General features: G+C 35.1%; 1 protein-coding gene and 1 pseudogene across 2 annotated transcripts; both read right to left on the reverse strand.

Moving 5' to 3' along the window:
- Positions 1-4,779: 4,779 nt before the first annotated feature.
- LOC143585883 (pentatricopeptide repeat-containing protein At1g80270, mitochondrial-like) lies at positions 4,780-7,233 on the reverse strand. Its single transcript, XM_077067560.1, has 2 exons — positions 6,736-7,233; positions 4,780-6,035 (listed from the first exon to the last, which is right to left on the reverse strand). Exons 1-2 carry the CDS (start codon positions 7,189-7,191, stop codon positions 4,788-4,790), a joined length of 1,704 nt encoding a protein of 567 aa, XP_076923675.1. The 5' UTR covers positions 7,192-7,233; the 3' UTR covers positions 4,780-4,787.
- A 12,944-nt stretch (positions 7,234-20,177) lies between these two features.
- Positions 20,178-23,449, reverse strand: LOC143585882 (pentatricopeptide repeat-containing protein At1g80270, mitochondrial-like; annotated as a pseudogene). Its single transcript, XR_013144611.1, has 3 exons — positions 23,411-23,449; positions 22,096-22,569; positions 20,178-21,479 (listed from the first exon to the last, which is right to left on the reverse strand). The product of XR_013144611.1 is annotated as a pentatricopeptide repeat-containing protein At1g80270, mitochondrial-like (transcript).
- Positions 23,450-23,810: the final 361 nt, after the last annotated feature.

Raw genomic sequence — 23,810 nt, forward strand, 5'->3', positions numbered from 1 at the left:
GTGAACATACTGGGACCTTCTACCATTGTACCACATGTTCTTGTTTCATGATCCACTTGAACTGCGCTCTTCTTCCGGTCAAGTTACTAATCCAACAGTCTACAAATAAGAACTTCAGCCATCCGCATTTACTTACCCTTGCCTATTCTTTTCCTTATGATAAAGGCCAAGTTCTTTCCTTGTTGTAGGGTTTGTGATAAAGTGTTCATTTTATCTGCATGGCATTACAGATGCAATAAATGTCGATATTATGTCCATGTTGATTGTGCGACTTCAAGGAAAGAGGCGTTTATGTCTTCAATCTTGATGCCAGCAGGTTATTAATTATTCTTTTCTTTTAATACTAGATATTCTGGTTGTCAATTTAAGTTTTAACTTTAAACTTGTCATTCATTCATTAGGCCTTGGCAAAACTTACAAAAATTTCAAGGACGATGATCTACCTAATCTAATTCACTGTCCATTTCCGGATGAAAATGACAACCTTCTTATGCGCCTTTTTATCAGCAAAGGTGAATTAGTTACTAAAAGGAAGATTGATGGTGAAAGGTTTAGTCATCCACACCCGTTGGTTCTTTATGACACACTCCTTAACGGGTCAGTTCCTCTCCATGATCCCATGAAAAAAGTGGAACTACTGTGTGACGGGTGTGTGAGACCAGTCACACCAATGTGCCCTTTTACAAGTGTTCACAACACCATTGTAGTTTTTTTCTTCATGAGTGGTGCACTAGGCTACCATCTGAAATAGAAGACCACCACAGCCATCCAGAGCATACACTTGTTCTCATGCCAAAGGTCCCTGGAAAGTTGTTGGGTGTGTTTACGTGTGATATATGCCAGTTACCTTGCAATGGTTTTGCATATGGTTGCAAGAAATGTGAGTATTATGTGGATATCAATTGTGGCTTCATACTCGATGTAATCACACATGTAGCTCACCCTAACCATCTCCTTATAAGATTTGAAGCTTCATCAGTAAAAAAGTATTGTAAGGCATGTAGGTTCCCGATACCACGTGTGGGGTTCCATTGTCCCACTTGTGATTTCTATGTGCATACGAAGTGTGCTTTGTTATTACCTAGAATGATAAGGCATAGGTACGATAAACATGCACTAAGTCTGAGATACCATCCAGCTGAGAACCATAGTAGTGAATACTTTTGTGATATTTGTGAGGATGAGTTTGACCCAGAAAGGTGGTTCTATCATTGTAGCACTTGTGCCTCCTCAATGCACACCGCTTGTGCTCCTCTAAAACTTCAATGTGAGCAGTCTACATTTTTTGAGTCTAGAAATGATGTCTTTGATTATTTCAATGTGAAGTTTGGAAGAAGATATAAGCATAGAGATCACCCCCACCATGTCACCTTCGTACATGGGATTAATGCTGATGGTCAATTCGCACATTGTGGCAATGACTTGCAGTATTATATGATCTTTAAGTGATTCCAGTGCACTCACTTGCACTACATTTTAGGTGTGGGTCAACGTGTATTCAGGAAATACCAGATACAAGTATCTAGTGTCCCCCCTAACCTTTTTCACATATAACCGGCAATCAATCTGACTTTTGATGTCAAATATTATAGTAAATCTATCTCATAATGCGGTTTTTATTCACATCAGCTGATTTTTTGATGTACCACACTGACTTTTCATCATAAACCCAACGGTTAATAACGCCCGGCATAAATATCATTCAATTTATTTTTCTTGCCTTACTTTATGTTCTATTGATTAACCAATAACTTTGAGTTTTTTTAACAGCGTTTGGATATGCGTTAAGCCTTTGGCTCACCAATCACCATTACCCAAGTTCGAATCCTGTGATAGGATTTCAACCGTCCTAATATTCATGAAATCCCTAAGGGAAAATCCCCTGAGCACCAAACAGGAGACCTAATGGCCTCTCAACTTTGACATAATGGATGATATTATCACTTTTAATGTATATAATTTCCTTTCAGTTCTATGTAACAGCTCCATTCTTCGTTTATAGATGTACGAAACGTCTAAGATGTACAAAAGCGTTTATACACATACAAAACGTCTAAAAATGTACAGAAGCGTCTATACATATGTACGGAAATGTCTACAAAAGAATTAAAAAAAAAAGTAAATAAGGGAATTGTCTAAATACGTAAGGAAACGTCTATAAAAAGTGGAGGTAGCCTCTGAGCCGTCTAAGCTAAGCTGAAAGAAACGCCTAGGGTTCAGACGTTTTCTCTTATCCTAGACGTTTCCGTTGCATCCTAGCCTTTACTGGGAATGGCTAGGGAATAGGCGTTTCCCCTTAGATGGCGTCTATGCAGACTTTTCCTCTGAAAAGTGCCACGTATCAGCTAATAAGTGGTTCGGATATCAAAGAAAGACCGTACATCCGATATGTTTTCGTCACTTGTCACCTTCTAAAGTCCTTGTTTTGCATGAAGCCCCTAAGTATCAGACGCTTCCCATTTTATTTTGGTTTTTGTGGAATGGTCAACATTATTTTGGTGATTTCCTCCTAAAATAGCCTTGTAATTATTTGAATTGTAACATTGATTCCTGAATGCCACCCTTAGCTGAACTATTCATCCAGTTAAGTATCTTTGTTCTTAGTTCTCACTAGAATGCATACCCCACCACTAACTCTTTCTCTTGAAAACCAACTGTAATGTGGATTTTCTTGTAGTTCATGATTTAAAACAGTCAAGTGAGGATCTGATTTCCAATAATCTTGGATTGAGTTTAGTAAACAAACCTTTAATAATTGTTTCATTATATGATTCACATTATGATAACACAAGTAATGTTGGCCACTACAATCTTAGGCACTCAATACATAAACTACAAAAACATGAAAATTCCATAAGATCTACTATGCATGTATGATATTAAAACATATTTTATTTTTATTACGTTTTCTTTAGATGGAAATATTTTCATTGCTAAACTCATAATCTATAATATATATAAACGAAAACCCAAAAATCCTATGTGTCGCGATGTGGTCGCTCCCCCCTTTTATGGAAGCCACCAGATTTCTTGATTTTTAAATGGAGGCCTCTTATTGATTTAACCCAAATTCATGGGTGTGGGTCTTACCAAAACCAGATGTCTCTTAAACGAGTTATAACATCTCATTAAATTAAAAATTAATCTTACCAATTATTTGATATGAAAATCCTACAAAATAGGAATATACTAAAATTTAATATCCAATTTAAAAAGAAAAAGATATTATTTATAATTAATAAACAATTTTATAGTAAAAAACATAAGCGGGTCATGGGTCACCAAATCCAGATATCTTTTAAATGGGTTATAGCATATCATTTATTTATGAAACCCTTTTATTATCAAACCCTAAGTATATTATTAACTTTCTCACAAGAAAGAAAATTAAAATCCAAAAAATAAATATTAAAAAACGAAAAATGTAAAATAACCATTCTCTCAAACCATCAGATTACTTTATTTGTAAATGAAGGTTTATCACGCATTTGACCCGAATTTACGGGTAAAGGTCTCACCAAACCCAAATAGCTCTTAAATGGGTTATAACATCTCATTATATTAAAAAATAATCTCATCAAATATTTGATATGAAAATCTTATAAAATAGGAATATACTAAAAATTAATATCCTATTTTATTTTAAAAAAGATATTATTTATAATTAAGAAACAATTTTAAAATGAAGAAAATAAACGGGTAATGAGTATCACCAAACCCAGATAGTTTTTAAACCGGATTATAACATATCATTTATTTGTGAAACCATTTCATCATCAAACCTCAAGTATATTAATTATTAACTTTCTTACAATAAAGAAAATTAAAATCCAAATTTACATATATAAATATTAAAAACGAATAATGTAAAACAACCCCCGTAATACGGGAGATAAAATCTAGTATTACAATATAGTGGCAAGCAAACGGGCATGAGAGAGACGGTTAACATAGGAAACATCGACTACATATTCACAATTGAGATAATTGAAATATATAATAAAATATGCTGTAGCCAACAATTGAGGTACAGGGGTATTATGGTAAACTACACTTTGTTATGCAATCTGTTGAGCATATCATGTGATGCTGCAAGATTTGTATGGGTGGGGTGGAATATAAATTGGTGTCGGTTGTTTGGCGGGTCAAAACCGAGTCAATAATAAAGGAAAGGAAAGGTTGGAATTGGGAATTACGGGTAAGGTGTTGGAAAAGGCATGGTTGTCAATGGTCTCGACAACGTGTTGGGGACATGACTTTTAAAAGATTAAAAATCCTGGGTGACAAGATAGTTTTATGGGGTTTGAGAGATTAGTTCGTAGTGGCTTCTCTTGTATACCGACAAGTTGCGGGTTTCCGGCGATGGAACTCTGATCAAGAGGGTAGTTGTGTGGGCATGTTTGAGGTTAGTTGGTAGCCAGAGTTGATTGTGAATGAGAATCAGACTTGGTTGTTGGAGCCTATAGAAGAGATGGTGGGTGGTGTCCATCTGTTTCGTCTGATTAAATATTTCATTAAAATAACTCGAATCTATTTCTCCCTCTAAAGTCACTAGACTTTGATTAAAGTCATACTTGATCCATAACCAAACCCTGCTTTTAAAAGTTGCAAACTCATTTGTAATCACCACCACAAGACCAGTTCCTAAGAACATCAAGCATCCTAAATTACTTCAAAATTAGAGTAACATAAAGTTCCTACACTTTAAAATAAAAAATCCTTAAAAAGAGTTGGCTTATTTAAAGCCAAAATGCTCGCATACATAACTCAAACCCGGCATTCCAATTTCAATCAAGCAGATCCGACACAGCGGTCTTCTTAAACGCATCCACCTGAGCCAACCGTTCCGCCAATGCTTTACTCGGGAAAACATTGTCAGCTTTCAGCCTTTCTCTAAACCCGTAAAGTGGAACTTTAGCGTTTATATACGCCTGCAAAAGAGCATCATACTGCCTGTATCTTGAAACATACCCAACCTGCCTCATTTTATAAAATATTTTCTCAGCATTATGCACGTCTCCCTTTTTAGCATACTGGTCTAAAATCGTCATATATGTAACAAACAACGGCTTCATATTAAGTTGCTGTGAAGCCTTGTTCAGAACCGAATCCGCCTTTTCAATCTCCCCTGATTCTATATAAAGTTTGACCAAAGCATCCAAAGTCAACGGGCCAAGTCTGCACCCCCTTTCACTCATTTGCTTCACAATTTCTTTTCCCTTGAGTAACATCTTATTGTTTGCATAAACTTTCAACATGGAAGTATAATGCTTAGCCGAGAGTCTATTCCATTTTTTTGACATTCGGTCAAACACCGCCTCGGCTTCCTCAACTTTCTTCAGCTTTCCAAACGCCTCAATCGCGTTCATGCATTCTTCTAATCGCGGGTTGTTTTCACACGCCTCCCAGACCCTTTTAACATCGTCTACACTTCCAAGTGATGCGTATATTTGAAGTAATGACAAAAATGCCCCTCGGTTTTCACTTAAATTACTTCCTTCCATTTCCTTCAAAACCTCTTTTGCTTTTTCCTTCATACCCGCGTAAATATATTGTCGGGCTAACACCGCTTGCAATCTTAAATCGGGTTCCAACCCTTCGGCTTTCAAGGTTTCAAGAACTTGCTCCATACCAATAATATCATTTGACATGCCTTTGGTTTCAATTAGTAATCTATATGTGAAGAGTGACGGTTTCACGTCTTCCTTTTCCATTAATAATAACACATCGGCTATTTTTTTCTTGTCAGTTCGCTTGTACAAAAGGAGCAGTTGATTACAAGCAAAGGAGGTGACAGGTAAATTCAGGTCTTTCATTTTGTTGAATACTTTTTCGGCTTTCTTTGTGTCGTTGTTGAGAACATAATTAGCTAAAAGAGTTCGGTACACAATTTCACCTTTAAACGACTCAGGAATTTTATCGACGTAGGCTTCAGCCTTTTGCATGCCACGTACTTTGGCAATTAAATCAACGCGAGAAGCATAATCTCTTTCAGAAAATTCTAACGTTTTTTGTGTGTCTAACCATTCTGCCATCTGCAAAACCGAAGTGAAGAATTTTACAAAAATAAAAATATATTAGTATAAAGGTCATCCATTCAAGTATATGATTTCAAAAGGCAAGTAATAACATATATAAAGTAAGATGATTTCACCTATACGTGGTGGCAACCATTTACCAATCAATGGGTCGATTGGATTATGTTATATCTCTAACGGGTCAAGCGAGTTAAGCAATTAAAAAAAGTGACTAAAGATGAAACCATTTAAAATTGTTTATTACACAAAGAACTAAGCAACACATGCTACCTAGATAAAATGATCCACAAGTTCAGGTTTTTCATGTTTTTAAGTCTATGAACAGAAGCAGTTTAATAATCAATATGTGTAGATGTCCTTTTGAAGTTGAGGTAGCCACTTGTTTGAGCATGGACAAACCTGATTAATGGGCCAAAAACACATTTATGTATACTGTTTAACAATTCACTTCAAAAATATGATCATTCATTTTGTATCATCAACAATATTTTTGTAAAAACCATTTTACAAATTATTTTTTAAAGTTCAGGTTATACAATTTCAACTAGTTTCTAACTAATATAAATAGCATAAGATAAGTGAGTGAAATTTTTCAATGTAAATAAAAAACTGATTATTACAACTTTAAATCAAACTAATCATATAATCAGGCATATAATAATGCACACCCAAACATAATATGGTTATGTCATAATACCTGTAAAGCCTTCCCGTACATCTTTCGCCTTCGAAATTCGAACATTGCATGTGAAATCTCGGACCTAGACAACTCGTTTCCTTCTTCAACCCACTTATCCAAAGCTTTCTTAGCAGACCCTGTTGAAGAATCAACAACGATCTTAAACAATCCTGAAGAACCTTTTCTTTCTCCACCATTATTCTCCGCCACCACTTCCTCGCTATCTAATGGATTCAGCTCATCTTCAGATTCAGATTCTGATTCTGACACGTCAGCTTCCTTGATCACTTCTTTCTCAGATTCATATTCAGATTCTGATTCTGACACGTCAGCTTCCTTGATCGCTTCTTTCTCAGATTGAGATCCAGCTTGTGAGGAAAAGCTATGATTCCCAATATGTGAAGAAAATCTCCGTATTAGTAGAGATCCATCAGATGTAGCTGGTGCGGGCCTACCAAACCAAATGTGGGCCATGTAACTGGAACTTGCTGTGTCAAGTTTACCACTGCAAGCTCGAAAAGCTATTGATGATAATGACTGGGACCTGTAAAGATAACAGAACATAAAAAAATAAATATAAAAAACAGAGCAGGTAAAATCCAACAACCAAGTTTTTATAAATACTGAAAAACAATTAGTTACTTGTCAAATATATTATCATATAAAAAATCCAACATATAAGATAAAACACAAGTCAAAAAACTGTTACCTAATGTCTGGTATAGCTACTTGCAACATTAAGAACAGAAACCACACAAAACCATAATTAAGCATGAAATCCAAAAGTATACAGATTTAGACACGCAAATCCATCAAACAAAGCATGTATGTTACTCTCAAAGCCACATACCGGTACCGAATTTCTGGAAAAGTGGTACATAATACCGTACCAAATTTATCAGTACGATACCGGTACTTGTTACAAAATGATCATCTCCATATCACATCGGTACCGTACTGGTACCAAAATTCTAGAAACATAGATACTGAATACAGTAGCAAATCTATCCGTACAATACCGGTACTCATTACAAAATGTTCATCTCCATATCACATCGGTACCGTACCGGTACAAAATTCTAGAAACGCAGATACTGAATACCGTAACGAATCTATCCGTACAGTACCGGTACTCGTTACAAAATGCTCATCTCTATATCACATCGGTACCGTACCGGTTCCAAATTTCTGGAAAAGTAGGTACCAAATACTGTACTGAATCTATCTGTACGGTACGGGTATGAATACTTGTTACAAAATGTTCATACTGTAGAGGTAGTGAGGTACTGGTACCGAATTTCTAGAAAAGCAGGTGTCATATACCGTACCGAATACTCGAACCCGAATATTCATCCCTAATTCATCAAAACAAGCCACAAAGACACAAATGGCATGTTTTCACCAAAACCCCCAATATTTTGAACATCAAATCATTTCGAAATATAACGAATGCATCACACAAATTACTCATCGCAATAAAAAAAGTTCAAATCGTCTAATTTCCACAAACTACTAATCGATCTAGCGGCAGCAATAATAATAAATTCGTTAACAAAAAAAATCACACACGCTCAAATTCATTGCAACGAAAGTAATCATGGTACAACAAATACAGCAGTGATGAAAGATTACTTGATGCGAACAGAGGCTCTTCGAATCGCCCACATGATTATTATTAGATGATTGAATTGAGTGTGACATGTGAAATGACGCAGAGGAAAACCCTTGTGGGTCGGCTCTTAAACCCTAGGTTGGAGGTCCATTGTGTAAGTGGAGAGTATTTATTAATTGGTCCTTATTGATTCTCACTATGTCATGCTTATCCTTCATGTTTATTATAAAGCTGATTTGGTCCCTAGTTCCTCTTGTTTTTCTCACTCATCTAACTAATCTATTAAAAAAAAACCAATTTGTTCACTTAACATTCTCCCATATTGTCTACCTGATCTTCCATTTCATCCACCTTCCATACTTATAATTTCCACATAATTAAGCATTTAATCCTAATACCAATCACAAAACACGCGACCCGTTTATGGTTTCTAACCCGATTATCATTTTAGTATATCTGTTCATATCCTATCATATCTTTCAATACCCCCCAATCCCTAATTCTCTTACGCCGCTCTTGATCAACCGTGTAACGATGTCCAGGATTCGTCAATTTTTCTGATCATTTTATTACCATTCTTATTCTATATCTCCTTTATCATATCACTGGAGAATTCTATTGATCATTTTCTCAAATAACCCTAAAATCCAGTTTGCACTCCATCTTTAGTCGGACCATGTTCAAGCGATGCTTGAGCATAAAGTTTTCACATGTATTCGTCTCCGTCTTCAATCTTTCAATATGTTTAATTTTATATATTTTTTAATTTATTAATTAAAAATATATTTTATAGTTTTTTAATACAAAAATTATATGCTTTTTGACTTAAATTTTTGTTTTATTTTCATCAAATAATTTTTTTAACTATGAATATGAATTGTTTTCTCTGATGATTCATTAATTTGTTTATTGTTTTTAATTAATTAAATCCTATCATTTAAAAGCTATATTTAAAAATAATTAATCGATTTTTTAAATAAATAAGTTGACTATAGTTAATTTGTTTTTGGAATTGCCTATATTTTCGGTCATTATTATCTAAAACTGCAATATCGAATGTTAATAACTTCCTTTAATGCTAATAACCGACTGTTATTTTTTGTACTTCCAGACAATAGTTCTGTATTGTTAATTGTTAATGTTAATTTTCAATTCAATGATCTAAATTATCTAAATTGATATTATGTTTATGATTAATTAAAACTGTTGCAAAACTTAACATTCATTCAAAGATGTTATCTTCACATTCATAACAATCTTGTGCATTTTAGCTACTACAATGTAAGTTTTTCATCGGATATTCATGTAATTTATAGCAAACATAGTTGTTTCATTACTTTCTTTTATCATTTTTTTCTTAACAGCTGACAATGGATGTTCAAAGTTTTACAATGTTGAATAAAATTGATATTCTCAAAACCTCTCCATCGACAGTTAAGGTCAGAGTTTTGAGAGGTTGGTCCATCAAGGATAACAAACATGCCAACGAGGACTTCTTGATTGAGATGGGGCTCATGGATCAATCTATAAGTTCCTTTTATTTATCAATAATCAATAATATTGTTTTCTCTATTTATTTTCACATGTATCTTATGATTCTATTTTTATTTCATCATAGGATAATCGGATGCAAGCTACAATTTTTAAACCAGACATTTTTTGGTTCAAAAGGTTTTTGACTGAAAATGCCACTCTGATAATTATGAATTCTGGCGTTGGTTTAAATGGTTCCAACTACAATGTTATTGATTGTCCAAACAAGTTGGTCTTAGAGTCTAGAAACACATGTCAATCCATGTCAAGACTTTAATGGTCATATTTTTGGTTTCAAACTAACTTCTTTTCCTTCTATAATTGACAAAGAGGTCGTCATCGAGTAGCGTTAAAACCTAAACTTAGTTATATTCTTAAATTAGATTCACGTGGTTAGAACTTCATTATCGGACTAGTTAACTTATTAAATTCATATTAGAATATGAATTGGTTACGGACATATAATGTGAACTCATCCTCAGTTTTATTATGCATGCATTGTTAAACGAACGAGAAATGGATTTAGATTACTCTATTAAACTTGAAAACTTTCCATCCCTCTCCACATAATGAGATTTAATCTCATTAAACATGTTTCTCACTGTCGATCATGACATAAACGATATACTCAAAACTTTTATGTCCTTGAGGGATGTTTAAATTTTAAAAGAAAGTCATATTCCAAAGTGTAGTTTTAGTAACAAGATACAATTAGATCAATGTAGCAGCCATATTCAAACGTTTAAGCATATGATGGTATATATATTTTACCAGCAGATAATACAAGTTATTACCGCAATAAACAGATGGCAGCCGAATGTGATGCAGCAACGCCGACATTCAACCGGGACTCCCGCGGCAGCGGCTTTCCTTCATATAAGCAACGGCAGCAGCGGTGGTGACAACCGACACCTGTGGCTCGGCGAAGCAGCATGACGGTGTTGGTGGTGTTTGGCACTCGGGATTTACTTCTGTATCGGCGCGGCGGCGGTACTTAATCCATTGGTGTTCGTGTTGCCGGCAAGCGGTGGCGGTTTCAGGTGTGGTGATGGCACCCAAATAACGTGACGGAGATGGTGGTCTTTGAACGGTGGCGGCACCAAAATGAAAAGTTATGTAGGGTTTTTGATAAAGAGGTTATTCGTGTGGGATTTTGGAACTGAGACATTTTTTTAAGAGATTTATTTCCAATGATCTAATTGTGTGTTCTGAATTTTAAACATAAATCACGCTACTATGTGAATGCGGTTTACGCGAAAGATAAGGAATGATTAATTCACTTTCTTAAATTGTGAAACAAATATGACTTTAGCTAATATACAAGTCAAACTTCCGATTTTGTTTACATTTTAAATAACCCTATATTTTATAATAACTACTACTATTATTATTGATGTTATTCATTTATCAAACCATATTTATTACACAAAGCCATAGGTTATTCATCGATCACATTCAGTCAATCCATCTAAAATCGACACAAAAATATTATATATATTACCTTTAGGGTTTTCGAAATTTTCAGATATTACATATACAATCTAGAACTCTGGTCTGGTGGTAACACTCCTTTAAATTTTGCAAACCTAGGTTCGATTCTCTCTACCAACGCGTTTTTTCTTTTTTTTTTTCCTTTTTTTAATCCAACTATGTTAGGGCTTTTATTTATTTACCCTTTTTTCCTTTTTTTTCCTAACACAAACAACTACAAAGCAGCCTGCAGTTCAAACCCTAACTGCCCAACATATGACCATCAAGCACTCGAACTCCGGCAGTCCATCTCCGTGCGTCGCCAGCCGTCTCTCTTTCAACAGCGACGCCGACGGACCTCCTCTCCATCTCTCCTAGTCTCCATCTCTCCTTTACTTTAGTCTTCAAGGTAAGGTATTAGGTATATTGTGATGTTTTGCTTCAATTATTTTTGTTTATTTATTGAAATTACAATTAGAAAGAATGATTATGTTGAAATTTTTAATTGAATTAGAAAATTAGTGATATTTAAGTGAGCTTGTCAAAAAGATGGTGGAAACAAGAAAACACATCGATTTCCCGTTGGTCTATCGTTTAATAAAGTTATCATTAGTTTTACCGGTTGCAACGGCGAGTGTTGAAAGAAGTTTTTCTTCAATGAAGCATTTGAAGACGGAATTGCGTAATAGGATGGGCGATGGATTAACGATGCTTGCATTTGTTACGTTGAAACAGAGTTTCTTCAACAAGTTTCGATCGAATATGTAATGCAACGTTTCCAAAAGATGAAAACTCGTATAGAACAACTATCAGTAAGTTTTTTTCAAATTTTAAAAAGACAACCGTATCTTTATTATGTATGTTATCCTTTCTATGATGATGTTTGTTTTTTTTTAATTTATCATATTTATGTTATGTAGTGAACTTTACCCGACCCAAACCGTTGAATCGACCCAATTTTTTTATGACCGATCGTATTAAATTAGAGCATTTAAAAATAGTGAACCCATTGGAAAAAATTCTTGGATCCGCCACTGAAGTGTGCAAGTATATTGATGGCCACGGTAAGTGGTTAGATGGGAAAGTGAATCATTGATCCAAGGCCATAATCAGTTGTTTGACCACTAATCGGATAATCATTTTTGCGTACCAACAAAATTTTTGTTTGGTCTCATCCAAAGGACTTGAAGAGTGGTGTTTTTCAAAATCTATTATGCACATCAGTTGATGCCACTCTTGCAATACGCCTTACACTTTGTGATGGCCTTTGTTGGTAGGCGTGTGATGATGCAAAAAAAAAGTATCTCGACACCTAAGTCCTGAATGTGTACATCGTTTACTGCAGGTGACAATTCAAGTCTAGATGTGATTAAGAACTTCTTTGGAAAGAAGCATGAGAAATTTATTTGCAACGATGACAAAGTAATAGTATGTTAACATAAAAAATGCAGTTGTAAAGTTAAAGGTCTCTATCGATCTTGCAAAAAAGCAGCACAAGTGACATATTTATATAAGTGTATATGAATATTATAATGCTAATCCAACAAAGAAGAGAGGGCTATTGTATTATAACGTACGTACGTACATACATACATTAATTTATTTGTAAGATGTGATATATATATATATATATATATATATATATATAAATGAGTTAGTTGTGTCATCTGCCAACCCCCCTACATTTAATTGAAAATTAAATGAGTTAGTTGAAACCTTGCTAAATCTTAACTACAAATAGAACACATTTGCATAGTTTTATCACACTACTTGAAATTATGATATACATGTGTATTTCATAAATTATGGATAATATTCTACCACTTTCTCTTTCAAATCCACATTATCCTTGTCTAAGACAAGCTAAATATGTTAGGATTGGTGATCTCAGAAAATTTAAACGATTGACGGCGACGCAGGAGCAGGCGGTGCTGCGTTGGTAGCGTACTACAACAATGGAATTGATGGTTTCGGAATACATATTGAGATCATTGCTCGGTGTGGTTTGCATTGGACGTGCTCAGAAGGATCAGGAGGACAAGCCATGTAATTCACATCGATAAAATTTGTGTAGTTTGATATGCCACATTCGTAATGTTAAAATTTGCATTATTTTTTATTGAATAAACACTGGCTTGATTTTTTGTAATACAATTTATGTTATATTTTGTATACTGTTTGGTTTAATTTTAATAAGTTATGTTATCAATTGAAATTTATATGATAAACAAATTTTTTTTACACAGATGAAAAATTAAAAGAAAAACATAAAAAACATAATTTATATTAAATTTATTTAGTTCAAAATTTTTTTTCATCTCGCGGCTACGAACGAGTGGGCGCGTTTCTCTTTAGACATCATTTGTTGAAAAACTAAAGAAATAAACGAAATCTCAGAATCAATACACAATCGAAAGGAAAGCTTCAGTGAATACGAAATTACAAAAGTTATTATTCAGAAACGAGATAAGTTGACTTATAGCCGTTGTCTCTGGTAACGAACTCCTGAGCAGCTTAACTAACATCTTTCACAGTTGACACTTTTAGTCCTCCAAGTTATGCTGCAACTCTAGCTAGAATAAACTTTATGTACAATCGTTTCTTTTTGTACACAAAAGTGAGTAATTGCTTTCAGTTCAATCACTCCAAGAATCCCTTTTGGGCCCAAATTCCTTTCGTGTAAACAACGATATTCTTAATAATCACTATTTATTCGTCCATTCCGTTACCGTCTTCAATTCATTCGCTAAACATCGATCTATCAGTTATCTTTTTTACAGTTTGCTGATCGAAGGACGAAGCTTTTCTCTGCAGTAGTACACTACAGGTATGTCTCGAGTTCTTACACTTTTTGGATTTTTATTCATTTGGATGATTAATATTTAGAATTAGTTTGAAAATGAAAGAAATATAACATGAAATGAAAGTAAAATGCACACTGAGTGTTTGATAAAAACCTCGAATGAGGAGTATCTATATGTTGTTACAACGTGTAACATAGTGTTCATCATTATCAGTTTTGAAAATAAGGCTTTAAGTTGTTGCCGATTTGTATATGGATTTTAGGAAAAATCAAATAAACTGAAGTTAAATTAATAAGAAACATAAGTTTGTAAACGGAAGATAATTAATCTTAAATCTGCAGTAAATTTTAGGGTGCTGTTGTATTTTGCAGCTTTTATTCGAATGTCTTACTATTTTTCCAAGAGAAGTTAATAAGTGAACAGAAATCGAAGTACAGATAAGAGAAAATGTTTTCATTATTTTTAATCTTTCTAGTTCCAGGATTTAGGCATAATAAACATCTGCGATTGGCATATTAGAACCGACACAAACCCGAATGCCATATCAGAAAAAAGAACCCAAACACGACCCGTTTGACCCAAAAAATTTAAACTTTCTGGGTATACTACTCTAACTAGAAAGTTTAAATTTTTCGGGTCAAACGGGTCGTGTTTGCATTTAACTTTTGCGTGGTGTTGTATTTTCGAATGCAAATAAACTACATGCTTTAAACTCTTGAATCATCACCACATAATCATGATTACCATAATAGGTGGGCCCTGTATGGGGTATCTATATACAGGTGCCCTAGTCTAGTATAATGTTGTTTTGCCTACATTATGTTAAGCTCATAACAATGTGAGTTGTATGCGTTTTGTGCCAATGAACTTGGTTTGGAATATATTTTGATCCGGTTAGGATTATGTTGATCCGAAATATATGTCTTGTACATGTTATGTGTAAAACCACTCCTGTCCATTTATATAAAACCTAGGTTAGTATAAAATAATAAGTAATCTGGAGTCTTCTGTTTAAGGGAGAAATATACATGTGCTGTGTTTTAGTGGTAAGCGACCCACGGTGTTTTTAAGGGGTGAACAACCTAGCTATAATTACAGAAAGAAACTATATCTGCAACAGTACATGCAGATATGTCTCTGGTTCTTGCAGTTTTTAGAGACTTATTCGTTTGAAAATTTAATATACAGAGAAGGAACTTATTTGGAATGTAAATACATATAACATGAAAGAAAAGCATAATTCACACCAAGTGCTTGATTATAACATGAGAATATTTTTGGTCATATGATTTTTTTTAACGCATGTATAATTTTATTATTGGATGCAGTTGCTATGGAGCAGCTTCAGCACTTCAGCCACGAGCATGAGCTCAACCTTGTCCAACTGCATCCGGACCACAACAATGTAAATTCTGACACAGAAAACGAAGATTAAGATAAAGATGATCATGTGGAAGAAGACTGCCATGTTGGTGAATGCAATATGTGTAAGGAAGAGATTTATTCATTTCATCTGTGTTATTACACATGCAAGGATTGTGATTACTCCCTACACAAATTCTGTGCACAACTGCCTGCAATCCATCAAAACCACTCATTACATCCTGGCCATAATCTTACATTATCTGAGGAAATTCAATTGCATGATTTCTATCCTTCCGGTTTCAAAATTTCTTTTAGTGAGAGGTTATGCGATATTTGCAAAATTTCGAGGAGCAAGTTCTATAGTTATCATTGTTCCATTTGCAAATTCGACATGGACATAATCTGTGCGACAACGTCCGAACAGAAGATGGACCATCCTTGTCATCCTCATCAACTACAACGTTATTTCCGTCCGTTGACATCTGCATGTGATGCTTGTAAAGGTGAGCATACCGGGACCTTCTACCATTGTACAACGTGTTCTCATTTCATGATCCACGTGAACTGCGCTTTGCTTCCAGCCAAGTTACTAATCCAACAGTCTACGAATGAGAACTTCAGCCATCCTCATTTACTTACCCTTGCCTATTCTTTTCCTTATAATGAGCAAAAGGCGAAGTTCTTTCCTAGTTGCAGGGTTTGTGATAAATTTCTTATTTCAGCTATATGGCATTACAGATGCAATAAATGTCAATATTATGTCCATGTTGATTGTGCGACTTCACCAAATGATGCATTTATGTCTTCTATCTTAATGCCAGCAGGTTATTAATTATGCTTTTCCTTTTAATACTAGATTTTCTGATTGCCAGTTTTAGTTTTAACTTTAAACATGTCATTCATTCATTAGGCTTTGGCAAAACATACAAAAATTTCAAAGATGACGACCATCCTAATCTAATTTGGTGTCCATTTCGTGATGAAAATGACAACCTTCTGATGCACCTTTTTATCAACAAAGGTGAATTCGTTACTAAAAGGAAGATTGATGGTGAAAGGTTTAGTCATCCACACCCGCTGGTTCTTTATGACACACTCCTTAACGGGTCAGTTTCTCTCCATGATCCCATGAAAAAAGTGGAACTAATTTGTGATGGATGTGTGAGACCAATCACCAATGTGCCCTTTTACAAGTGTTCCCAACAACATTGTGAATGCACTAGGCTACCCACTGAAATAAAAGACCACCACAACCATCCAGAGCATACACTTGTTCTCATGCCAGAGAAACCTGAATGGTTGTTAGGTGTATTTTGGTGTGAAATTTGTGAGTTACCTTGCAATGGTTTTGCATATGGGTGCATGCATTGTGACTATTATGTGGATACCAATTGTGGCTTCATACCTGATGTAATCACACATGAAGCTCACCCTAATCATCTCCTTTTAAGATTTAAAGCTTCATCAGTAAGAAAGGCTTGTAAGGCATGTAGGCGAGCGATACGACATGTGGGGTTCCATTGTCCCACTTGTGATTTCTATTTGCATACGAAGTGTGCTTTGTTATTACCTAAAACAATAAGGCATAGGTACGATAAACATGCACTAAGTTTGAGATATTATCCAGCTGAGAACCATAGTAGTGAATACTTTTGTGATATTTGTGAGGAGGAATTTGACCCTACAAGGTGGTTCTATCATTGCAGCACTTGCACCTCCTCTATGCACACTGCCTGTGCTCCTCTAAAACTTCAATGTGAGCAGTACACATTTTCCAAGTATAGAGATTATGTCTTTACGTTTATCAATATCAAATTTGGAAGAAGATATAAGCATAGAGATCACCCGCACCCTGTAACCTTTGTACAAGGGATTAATGCTGATGGTCAATGCATACATTGTGGCACAGACTTGCAGTATGAAATGATCTTTAAGTGCTTCCAGTGCAAGTTTGCACTTCATTGTTGGTGTGGGTAAAAGCGTATTCTGGAATTACCAGATACAAGTATCTAGTTTCCCACTGTATTTTCTTTACCTTTTTTCTCATATAACCAGCAATCAGCCTCACTTTTGATGGCATGTTAAATAATAATTGTAAACCCATCTCATAATGTGGTCTATAACACCTGGCATAAATATCATTCAAATTTATTTTTCTTGTTTTACTATGTTCTACTGATTAACCAAATTTGACAATTCAAAGTGAGCGTAATTACGCCCGTTATCAAATGGACAGAAAGTTCAATTTTTGACAAACAAATACATCAGATATTCTTGTGAAATTAAATATCCTAAATAACTAATTAATATACCAAATTTAGTGATAACGTTTTATATGAGATAATATGATTCCTCAACTTTGACTTAATGGCATTTGCATGCTCCAACTATCTTGATGGATAATATTATCACTTTAAAGTTTTAACTAACCATAAGTATCACATTACTCCCCTTAATGTCATTTATCAATCTCCTAAAATTTTAGGGTTACAATTGGATAGAAAATGAAGAAGAATATATCTCAACTTTCGATAACGAGCTCCCTTTTCTCGATAATCTTATGTACGTACAGAGAGTTAACTAACTAACTAATAGTTTGTTTGTTTATTACAGGCAGCCCTAGCCTATCATGCAAATATAGTTTAGTCCCCCCAACTATTATGACCATAACAAAAATCCCTTTCGGTTCTATGTAACTGTTCCATTCTATCTTGAGCTTTAAAAGTGCCTAGTGATGCTTTGAATAGTAACATTCTATCTTGTGCATCCAATTAAGTATTTATGTTCTTAATTGGTCACTAGATTGTATCACAACTAACTTACTCTTTCTCCTGAAGACCAACTGTAACATCGATTATCTTATAGTTCATGATATTAAACAGTCAAGTGAGGATAAGATTTCCAAGACACTTGGATAGAGTTTATTAAATTTGTTTGGATTTTAGAAACCACTTATTCTCAGATCCTTTCTTATAAACGTTTTCATAATCGCCGGTTTTGTTGGAAATTAGGTACGGCTATCTTTATCGCAAAATGAGTCAAATATGGTTGACTGCATGGATTATTGCTAGCAACTCCCTTTGATTTCATATGTTGAAAGGCTTAGGTGATAAGGCCTTGCTTATATAATTTTATTTATTTAATTTTAACAGTAGTTGCAACACCTTTTGTTCTTAGTTCACTTTGTTAAATTCTGTAGTCCTGTTCAAACAGTTCTAACTCTATTTCTACATCACAACCACATTCCCTTCAACAACTTTATGGTCTCCCATCAGCAACTTCCACAAACGTTACTCACCAATGGGCGCGTTCGTTTCACAGAATTCCGCTTGTGCTTCATTAACTTCTTTTAAATATTTGTGGCCTGGTAAATCTCAAAAATAGGATATAATTATAGCATTTAGGATTTGAAGGGATAGTGTGATTAGGATCGGGTGAGGATATGGAGACAAAGTGAGCATAATGAGGCGAAGGAGGGGTGGTAGGTATCAAGTGAGCTAAATGGGTACGTGGGATGAGTATGAATAGGACGTGGTCAGAGAGGGAGTGAGGCAGCTGGGATGCTGAACTGGATTATGGGCCTAATGTCTTTGGGAGTTAAGGACGGAGGAGAGTTCATTATGCCATCGTGTCTCAGCTATTCATAAATTGGGAAATGTTGTTTTGACAAGATCAATTTTTATAGTTTGGTGGAATATGGTTAAAAGTTGTCGATGAAATGCTATCGATGGGTACGGACTTTATTGAGCACTTTAAAAGGGAGATGGGTTGGGGGCAACAAGATAGATATATATCGTCAAAGGCTTTACGTATAAAGACAGGTGGCAATGGAGTAAAGAGGAATCGGGGAGTTTCTCAGTCAAATCTACACTAAAGATGTTGAATGAGTGTGTTTTCTCGGAATCACAAATTAAAAACTTTGTTTTGGGTAAAATGGGACTCGTTAAAAGTAGCTTGTTTAGTGTGGCGGTTAGTTCAAGATCAGATTCTGTCAGCCAACATTTTGAGGTAGAGGGGTATTATGGTAAATTCTTTGTTATGCAATTTGTTTTTAAGAAATGATGAATCTGTTGAGCATATGTTTAACTCATGTGATGCTGCAAGCTTTGTATGGGAGGGGGTGGAATATTAATTGGTGTGGGCTGTTGAGGTTGTCTGGCGGGTCGAAACCCAACTCGATAAGAAAAGGTTGGAATTGCGAATTACAGGTAAGGTGTTGAAAAAGGCATGGTTGTCGATTGCGTACACGTGTTGGGTAATTCAGAAAATAGAAATGACAAGACTTTTAAGCGGCAGGATAATTGATGACACTTAACTATTGACGTTTGATCGGGTAAGAAATCGTTCAATTTGGTAACAAGTGGTGCCATTATCAAATGGGTTGTTCCTAGAGGTGTGACTTTGTGTTGTAAGTTGTTGCTTTTGTTATGTATTCCGGATTCAAACTTGATCCAATGCTTATAATGGTTCAGCTGCTTGCTTATGATTTATAAAGAACTGGAAGTTTCTTTCATATTACATTAAAGTATCACAAAAGTTGCAAACTCATTTCAAATCACCACCACAAGACCAGTTCCTAAGAACATCCAGCATGCTATAGTTACTTCAAAATTAGAGAAAACTAAAGTTCCTAAACTTTAAAATAAAAAAAAAAAATACTTAATAAAACGTTAGCTTATTTAAAGCCAAAATGCTCGCATACATATACTCAAACCCAGTATTCCAATTTCAATCAAGCAGATCCGACACAACGGTCTTCTTAAACGCATCCACCTGAGCCAACCGTTCCACCAGTACTTTACTCAGGAAAACGTTGTCAGCTTTCAGCCTTTCTCTAAACCCGTAAAGTGGAACTTTAGCGTTTATATACGCCTGCAAAAGAGCATCATACTGCCTGTATCTTGAAACATACCCAACCTGCCTCATTTTATAAAATATTTTCTCAGCATTATGCACATCTCCCTTTTTAGCATACTGGTCTAAAATCGCCATATATGTAGCAAACAACGGCTTCACATTAAGTTGCTGTGAAGCCTTGTTCAGAACCGAATCCGCCTTTTCAATCTCCCCTGATTCTATATAAAGTTTGACCAAAGCATCCCAAGTCAATGGCCCGAGTCTGCACCCGCTTTCACTCATTTGCTTCACAATTTCTTTTCCCTTGAGTAACATCTTATTGTTTGCATAAACTTCCAACATGGAAGTATAATGTTTAGCCGAGAGTCTATTCCATTTTTTGGACATTTGGTCAAACACCACCTCGGCTTCCTCAACTTTCTTCAGCTTTCCAAACGCCTCAATCGCGTTCATGCATTCTTCTAATCGCGGGTTGTTTTCACACGCCTCCCAGACCCTTTTAGCATCATCTACACTTCCAAGTGACGCGCATATTTGAAGTAATGATGAAAATGCCCCTCGGTTTTCACTTAAATTGCTGCCATCCATTTCCTTTAAAACCTCTTTTGCTTTTTCCTTCATACCCGCGTAAACATATTGTCGGGCTAACACGTGGCTTGCAATCTTAAATCGGGTTCCAACCCTTCGGCTTTCAAGGTTTCAAGAACTTGCTCCATACCAATAATATCATTTGACATGCCTTTAGTTTCAATTACTAATCTATATGTGAAGAGTGACGGTTTCACGTCTTCTTTTTCCATTAACAATAACACGTCAGCTATTTTTTTCTTGTCAGTTCGCTTGTACAAAAGAAGCAGTTGATTACAAGCAAAGGAGGTGATAGGTAAATTCAGGTCTTTCATTTTGTTGAATACTTTTTCGGCTTTCTTTGTGTCGTTGTTGAGAACATAATTAGCTAAAAGAGTTCGGTACACAATTTCACCTTTAAACGACTCAAGAATTTTATCGACGTAGGCTTCAGCCTTTTGCATGCCACGTACTTTGGCAATTAAATCAACGCGAGAAGCATAATCTCTTTCAGAAAATTCTAACGTTTTTTGTGTCTCTAACCATTCTGACATCTGCAAAACCGAGGTATATAAAGTAAGATGACTTCACCTACTCATGGCAACCATTTACTAATCAATGGGTCAATTGGATTATGTTATATCTCTAACAGGTCAAGCGAGTTAAGCAATTAAAAAAAAGTGACTAAAGATGAAACCATTTAAAATTGTTATTACACAAAGAACTAAGCAACACATGCTACCTAGATAAAATGATCCACAAGTTCAGGTTTTTCATGTTTTTTAAGTCTATGAACAGAAGCAGTTTAATAATCAATATGTGTAGATGTCCTTTTGAAGTTGAGGTAGCCACTTGTTTGAGCATGGACAAACCTGATTAATGGGCCAAAAACACATTTATGTATACTGTTTAACAATTCACTTCAAAAATATGATCATTCATTTTGTATCAACAACAATATTTTTGTAAAAACCATTTTACAAATTATTTTTTAAAGTTCAGGTTATACAATTTCAACTAGTTTCTAACTAATATAAATAGCATAAGATAAGTGAGTGAAATTTTTCAATGTAAATAAAAAACTGATTATTACAACTTTAAATCAAACTAATCATATAATCAGGCATATAATAATGCACACCCAAACATAATATGGTTATGTCATAATACCTGTAAAGCCTTCCTGTACATCTTTCGCCTTCGAAATTCGAACATTGCGTGTGAAATCTCGGGCCTAGACAACTCGTTTCCTTCTTCAACCCACTTATCCAAAGCTTTCTTAGCAGACACTGTTGAAGAATCAACAACTACCTTAAACAATCCTGAAGAACCTTTTCTTTCTCCATTATTATTCTCCGCCACCACTTCCTCGCTATCTAATGGATTCAGCTCATCTTCAGATTCAGATTCAGATTCTGATCCTGACACGTCAGCTCCTTGATCACTTCTTTCTCAGATTGAGATCCAGCTTGTGAGGAAAAGCTATGATTCCCAATATGTGAAGAAAATCTCCTTATAAGTAGAGATCCATCAGATGTACGTGGTGCGGGCCCACCAAGCCAAATGTGGGCCGTGTAAGTGGAACTTGCTGTGTCAAGTTTACCACTGCAAGCCCGAAAAGCTATTGATGATAACGACTGGGACCTGTAAAGATGACAGCACATAAAAAGATAAATATAAAAAACAGAGCAGTTAAAATCCAACAACCAAGTTTCAAAAAATACTGATAATCAATTAGTTACTCGTCAAATATATAATCATATAAAAATCCAACATATCAGATAAAACAAAAAACTGTTACCAAATGTCTGGTATAGCTACTTGCAACATTAAGAACAGAAACCACACAAAACCAGAATTAGACATGAAATCCAAAAGTATACATATATAGACAAGTAAATCCATCAAACAAAGCATGTATGTTACTCTCAAAACCACATCAAATAAGGATGAGATCAGTACCATACTGGTACCGGTACAGAATTTCTCGAAAAACGGTACCGAATTTATCAGTAATTGTTACAAAATGCTCATCTCTATATCACATCAGAACAGTACCGACATCAAATTTCTCGAAAAGTTGGTACCGAATACTGTACCGAAACTATCAGTACGTTAGCGGTAATGCAGTACTCATGACAATGTTCATACAATTTTTTCTGGAAAAACGGGTCGAATACCGTACCGTACCAAATGGTCATCCCCAATTTCATCAAAAGAAGCCACAAAGACACCAATGGTATATGTTCACCAAACCCCCAATATTTGAACATCAAATCATTTCCAAATATAACGAATGCATCACACAAATTACTTAACACAATAAAACAAGTACAATCGTCTAATGCCCATAGATTACTAATCGATCTATTAAACCAAGGGGCAGCAATAATAATAAATTCGTTAAAATAAAAAATCACACGCTCAAATTCATTGCAACGAAAGTAATCATGGTACAACAAATACAGCAGTGATGAAAGATTACTTGATGCGAACAGAGGCTCTTCGAATCGCCCACATGATTATTATTAGATGATTGAATTGAGTGTGACATGTGAAATGACGCAGAGGAAAACCCTTGTGGGTCGGCTCTTAAACCCTAGGTTGGAGGTCCATTGTGTAAGTGGAGAGTATTTATTAATTGGTCCTTACTGATTCTCACTATGTCATGCTTATCCTTCATGTTTATTATAAAGCTGATTTGGTCCCTAGTTCCTCTTGTTTTTCTCACTCATCTAAATAATCTATTAAAAAAAAACAAATTTATCCACTTGTCCTTCTCCTATGCTGTCCACCTAATCTTCCATGTCATTCACCTTCCATACTTTATTTTGTATAGCGATGTTTCTTTTTATCTTCAATCGTTTTTTTTAAAGTTTTTTTGT

The sequence above is a fragment of the Bidens hawaiensis genome, unplaced genomic scaffold, assembly GCF_021521415.1.
Source record: "Bidens hawaiensis isolate Kalapana, Puna unplaced genomic scaffold, B.hawaiensis_p1.1 tig00034198_1, whole genome shotgun sequence".
Lineage (NCBI taxonomy): Eukaryota > Viridiplantae > Streptophyta > Magnoliopsida > Asterales > Asteraceae > Bidens > Bidens hawaiensis.

Excerpts from the sequence above, each read along its gene's own strand:
- LOC143585883 (XM_077067560.1), bottom strand. The coding sequence starts at position 7,191 with ATGGCCCACATTTGGTTTGGTAGGCCCGCACCAGCTACATCTGATGGA. Across the intron at positions 6,036-6,735 it reads TGTACGGGAAGGCTTTACAG|ATGGCAGAATGGTTAGACAC; the intron begins GTATTATGACAT and ends TCGGTTTTGCAG.